General features: G+C 44.6%; 1 protein-coding gene across 1 annotated transcript; it reads right to left on the bottom strand.

Moving 5' to 3' along the window:
• Positions 1-341: 341 nt before the first annotated feature.
• Positions 342-1,459, bottom strand: LOC127765696 (uncharacterized). The gene is made up of 4 exons (XM_052290640.1): positions 1,227-1,459; positions 846-1,158; positions 728-762; positions 342-538 (listed from the first exon to the last, which is right to left on the bottom strand). Exons 1-4 carry the CDS (start codon positions 1,244-1,246, stop codon positions 526-528), a joined length of 381 nt encoding a protein of 126 aa, XP_052146600.1. The 5' UTR covers positions 1,247-1,459; the 3' UTR covers positions 342-525.
• Positions 1,460-6,542: the final 5,083 nt, after the last annotated feature.

Below are 6,542 nucleotides of genomic sequence, written 5' to 3'. Positions count from 1 at the left end.
GATCTCGTCAAAACATCAACTCCCTTCGCAGCGCTTCCTTGGTTATTAAGTGATGCCAACTTGATTTCTTTCTCCCGAAGGTTCATATCTGTCGTCTGTCGACCTAACGGAAAAAAAAGTGAATACACCCCCTTTATCTACTACTTAAAATGTTAGTAATGGTGGTGTCCATTTCCAACCACCCCTAGCATTGATATATAGGCTTCACAATTTATACTATTACATTACCTCTCGAAAAGTCCTTTCCCGTTTCACTATTGACTCTTCTCAAACTTCAAAATCACGTACTTATTCAATAAGAAAAATTATAGTATTACTAGGACTAAATAAGTGCTCATTAATTGATTTAATAAGGTAAAAACTTAATGTGTTTTCTGTTGCAACGCACCAGCTCTAGGCTAGTCGAATATAAACATTTGCATGTTATAGGTGGAAATGAAAAGTATACAGCTTCATGTTGGAAGTTCCTTCACCAATTGGAGGCTCTTCTACTGTAACCTGCCATATGCGTACATTCTGATGTCTTCATCCACAATTCCTGCCATGGAGAACAAATCAATTTCACTAATCCATGAACAATTGAGCAGATGAAGAACCAGGGATATCAAACATGACCGCTGAATAAAAAATCCATTCATCTTGCTGAATCTAAATCGATTGATTCTACTTCTGTTTTCGCATTGAGCAACTGATGAACACATTCTTTCTCCCTCAATTCCTTCATCACCTTGGCTGCCACGCCTTCTCCCTCCACATAGCAACCTGAACCAAATCACCAAGAAACAAGCATCAACCCAAGTCAAAAGGAATAACCAAACACGAGATTCACCAAATGGGAACAGCACCGCTCGCCATAGCGTTGAGTTTCTGGATCCTATCGTGCTGCTCGTCGAGCACCCTGTCGAGGGAGGTGGCCTTCTACTCCAGCCGGTCAACCTCGGCGACGAGCTCTTCCGGGTCGGCCCCGGCCCGCGCATCGGGCTCCTGCCGCCGTGCCGCGTGGGAGGAGCCGACCTGTGTGGGGCACGGCACGCTCCGGTGAACTGGAAGAAGAGGCAGGTCGGGTGTGGGCGACGCCACACGGCTACTTGCAGATGGGGCAGGTGATGAGTGAACTTATTCTCCTCTCTCGGGCAGTACTCCAGCCATTGCTCCAGGCTGCCCAAGATTAAACCATCATCATTCGGAAATCGATTCGAAGAATAAGGAGAAATTTCAGAATATACCATTCAATTCGCAGCACCATCAGGAATTACCACCTAATTCGTAGCACTTTCAGAATATACCACTGAGGACGCGAATTGTTCCATTCCGTGACACTCCATCCCTTCGCAAGTCACGCCGCCCCGACGCCCTTCATGTGTCGTCCGTCCCTTCATCTTCCGTCGCTGGCGAGCTTCTCCTCTCCCACGCCGGCAGCTCCTCCTCCCCACGCCGTCCTTCCCCTCCCCACCCGGCGGCTCCTCCTCCCCACGTCGGCGGCTCCTCCCCACGCCGGCGGCTCCTCCCCACGCCGGCGAACTTCTCCCAACACATGCCGGCAATCTCCCCACACCGGCGAGATCTTACCCCCATGCCGGCAAGCTTCTTCTCCGCACTGCCGGCAAGCTCTTCCTCTCCGCGGTGGAGCTTCTCCTCGCGCATGTCCCCATCCTCACAACGCCGGCAAACCTCGACGGCTGGATCCACATCAGCCACCGCCGGCGCTCGTCGTCCCCTCGTTGCCTCCCGCAAGGTGATGCTGCTCCTGCCGGCGTGGGGAGGAGCCGCCGGCATGGGGAGGAGGAGCCGCCGGGTGGGGAGGGGAAGGACGGCGTGGGGAGGAGGAGAAGCTCGCCGGCGGCGGAAGATGAAGGGGACGGACGGCGCGTGAAGGGCGTCGGGGCGGCGTGACTTGCGAAGGGACAGAGTGTCACGGAATGGAACAATTCGCATCCTCAGTGGTATGTTCTGAAAATGCTGCGAATTGGGTGGTAATTCCTGATGGTGATGCGAATTGAATGGTATATTCTGAAAATTCTCAAGAATAAGAGGAGGAAATGGATTTGGGATGGAGGGCGAACCACAGGATGTGGAAGACGTGACTCCCCGCCAGCAGATCCAAACTCCCTGCCACCGTAGCCACGTCTCTTCGTCGCCGAGGTGCCCACGAAACCATGGTAAGTGGAGGCAAAGGGGATAGAGGTGCGGCGGGGAGAGGAGGTCATGGCGGCGGCGAGGCAAGAGAGGAGGAAACCGAGTGAAATGGGAATTTGGGATTGACTGATTTTGAAAAAAAAAAAAAAAAAAAAAAAAACCTCAAACTTCATATATACAACTAGGTCCACTGCAGCGATCTCTCACCGTTGATCTAAGCTGGAATCGCGCAGGGCCACATAGAGGGGCTATTTGCACGTGGATCCGCGTAGATTTCGATATTTAGAGATTCACAGTGTCCTACCGAGAGCTAACGGTGGGACCCACAGAATAAACAATCACACTTTCTCTTTTTTTGTTTCACCTCAATCCCTTCTCTTGCATGTTCTGACAAGTGGGACAAACAATTACTCCAGTTTATTCCATAACACCGGTTGCTTCGGCTAGGATCGACTCTTCTCTTCTCAGCACATGTTATTTTCTCTGTAATGTTTAAGATCGGCACTATCTCTTTTCTCTCTTTTGTAATACCCAGATAAAGCATACACCATGAATGCTCTAAGCACACTCTTCTCTCCTAAATCCATATATTCTTCAAGGCCGGCGGCAGCACGGGCGGAGGGCCGCGGCAAAGGCGCGACTGAAGGGGAAGGGCGGCAGCACGGCACGGGCGGAGGGGCGGCCAGAGGGGAGGGGAGGTGGCGGCGGCAGCAAGGGCGTCTTCAAGGTCGGCGTCGGCAAGGGTGTCTTCAAGGTTGTTGGCGGTGCGGGCGGAGGGGAGGGGCGGCGGCGGTGGCACGGGCGGAGGGCAGCGACAGAGGCGCGGGCAGAGGGGGCGGCGATGCGGATGGAGGGGAGGTCGGCTCCCCTCCCTCTCCTCTCCCATAGCTCTACTCTCCCTCTGCCGCCGTCCGCGATGATGACGACGCCGTCGCTTAGGTCCCGCACCAACTGCGATGACGACGACGCCGCCACCGGCTCGCTCCCCTCCTTCTCCTCTCCCTCCGCCACCGGCCGTGACGACGACGACTACCGTGACGCCGATGCTTGGGCCCCGCCGCTGACTGCGACGACGACGCCGCCATCGCCTGGATCCGCTGGAGGGAGAGGCCGTCGACGCCGCCAACGGATTGGGTGGTGGCGCCGGATTTTTTTTTTTGTTAGTTGAAAATATTTTCACAGGCGGGTGGATCTACTGCCTGCAAAAATAGATGTCGCCTGTAAAATTGATTTTCGCAGGCGGGCTATTTTCGTAGTCGTTTGTCTACAGGCAGTCCTTCCCCCTGCCTGGAAAAACTATTTTTTACTGCCTGCAAAAATGCTTTTAGTGTTGGAGCATCTATTGCACCTACTCTTACGGCCCTCTTCTCTAGGATTTGAACCATGATGATTGGAGTTATGTAGCCACGACTTTACTGCCACACTATTGATGTTACCCCCTCTTCTCTTATTTCTCTTTCTTCGTTAATTAGTTTGCTTTTTAAAAAGATACTAAATTTTTACGTAGGATTTTAATTTATATGATTTTTTTTCTGTTATTTTTTTTCAGATTTCAGGATTCGGGTCGTCTGTCAATTTGGAGCAGAATTGCACATAGGCTGACATATTTGACGCAATGCAACACTGTTGTATAACACAACACTTCTGTTTTTATTCCTTAACTTGCTGCAAATGCACGTGAATTTATGGATGAATTTCTTAAAACGAAAGGCAAGACAGCACCAATGATTTACGTATCCATATATATTTATATTAAGGTAATATCCATTGGTAAGAGGAGACTGAACATTATTATCTAGGCTTAATTAAGAAATAAAATTGATGCTTAGTTGCTTACATCCCAGTCATTAGATTAGATAATGTAATTATTCACATGATTATTGTTGATATTTCTTAACGACATTACTAGAAATATAATTTCCAACAATGAAGCCCGAAATGTTACTCGGTATTTTTTACGGTTACAGTTATAATCCACAAGCACGCAGATATACCGTTGTATTCCAAGGTATCTATTTATTTAATCCCAAGGGAAGATATGATAAGAGAGTATTATGCTAATAATTTTATCGCTTGTATAGATCAAAGTCTAATGCAGGGGTTAATCAATTCGAGTATAGGGTAGGTTGACACATAGAAGAAACTAATCATAATACTCTCATTCAAAAAATATTCTAAACTAAGTGGAGAAAGAATTAGAAAAGAATCATTTCTGCACTTCTAATATATAATTATTTTAATCTACACTTGCTATTGTACAATTATGCAGCCAATACCCCTTAACTATGCCCTCCTAGTATATCTTGAAGCCACCCCTAATTGCCGAGTTTCTTACGATAACCCGTCACAGCCATCCAACCGGTAATGAATACGGAGGAGTACCCACACCAGGAAATTCTCTTAGTATTATATATGCACGTGGAGGAATACTTGTACTGAGTTGTCACCATTAGCGACCTACCTCTACAGACATGTGGCATAAACAGCTTTTAATGGTATCTAATAATCTAAGCACTGCACTTACATTACTAAATACTACTCTACATCTCTGCAGATGACATAGAGCAATCATATAAATGAACATTAAACCAATACCATTGCATATCTCTAGTAAGCTTGCTACATAATTATTACGATTTACGATACAAGTATAAGCAAAAGTCGGTACTCGAATAATTATATAAGTAAAGTAAAGTACCAAAGCTATATAAATAAGAATATTCATTATTGAATAAAGTCTTACAAGAGGTAGAAGGGATACTAGAGCCATACCCGAAATCTCCGGAAGACTTGAAGAACTAAGAAACTATTCTAATTCTACTCCACTAGTACTAGAACAAAGTAAATAAACTAAAGAGAATTCTTGATTTCTTCTTCTTGGTTTGTGTTGAAGTGGATAAGGTGAACTCCTTAAACAGGCTGCCAATGATGGTTGTGGCGGTTGGAATTGTCAGAAATGCCCCGCAACCATCATTGGGGAGTGATCAGGGATGTCCACGTGGACGGCCAGGATGAAAGGGCCTGATGGCGGTTCAGCCAAACCCTAGGCCCCACCTCCTGGCCTATCCTTTGGCCAGGAGGCTGACTGGTGGGTCCTTATGGCGTTATGATAGTTATGACCCATTTTGTGGTGGTTTCACCTGACTTGTGGGCCCTTCAATCCTTGTACTCGCGCCTGATTGGTCGGAGGTGTGTCTTTGATATTATTTTCCATTATTCTTCTCCATTTGTATGAAGATCTCTATATACAAATAAAGTTCCAAATACAAGTGGAAATATATTATTCTTAGACAAATATGCATGCAAGCATTGCTAGTTCTCCTTGATTTCCGGATATATTGATGGTCGAAATTGGTCTATAACATCCGTCAACAATTATCTCATAGTTCTTAAGTTGTAATTGTGATATTTGTGTTCTTCTTTTAGTGTAGGCTATTGTGGATATTGAGTTCGATTGATGTATTATGCCGATTCTGACCATCTTCTCCGGATTTTTAATATTACCTACTTCATCATGCTAGAAAAAACCACTATTATCAGTGGGTTTCTTTGTTTTGGTAAACATTTTTATTGCTTCCTATTTGTTGTTATACATCGTCATCTTTAAGTTAAGTTATTGATATTAAAAATTTTCCTTAAGGATTTCTATTTAGTACTAGCAAAATGCCCATGCTTATTTGAATATTATGTTAATTACTTGATTCAAACAAATATTGACTATTACATAATATCAGAAAATATCAAGAACTAATTTGTAAAACATGTAAAATAGTGGTGGTAGAGTGGTAGACTGATGATAGAACCACCACCACTATTATCCTTATAATCCTTTATAGTAGTATAGATAATATTGCGTGAGAATTTGATATGATTAATGTAACTCAGACTTGCATTGTCGACTCAACTTGGCTCGAGAGCCAATCGTTTTATCATTTAGCTTGCACCCCTATGGTGGCCTACCAATAGGAGACCCATTACCAAGGCCATCTCCAGGAATTTGGGACCTTGGGATGAAATGCAAATTGGACCCTAAATTTTCAAAATTTTATATGTCTAATATAAACAAGGCATAGTTTCACTCAATTATATAACTTCAATATGTGTTATTTTCATACAAAAATATATCAAATATTAACGCTAAAATTGTCAATGTAGTGCTAACCTCATGTTCTACCGAAAAGCACCATTTGTCTAGTATTTTTTAAAATAAAATATTAAATTATATGTACATAATTAATCTACTCCGAGACATCATTTTCAATTTCTATTGTTGCCAATCCATCGAGTCTTTCTTATATCATAGTACAACGACTTGGGTTTAGAAAAGCTCCTTTCCATAGATGCAACGGTCACAGCCTCACATGAATGGCTAATAAAACTTTGTATGCAATAATAGCATTAGGATA

Source organism: Oryza glaberrima, chromosome 3 (assembly GCF_000147395.1).
Source record: "Oryza glaberrima chromosome 3, OglaRS2, whole genome shotgun sequence".
Taxonomy (NCBI): Eukaryota; Viridiplantae; Streptophyta; class Magnoliopsida; order Poales; family Poaceae; genus Oryza; species Oryza glaberrima.
The sequence above is the reverse complement of the archived record's forward strand: the minus strand, read 5'-3'. Positions and strand labels throughout refer to the sequence as shown.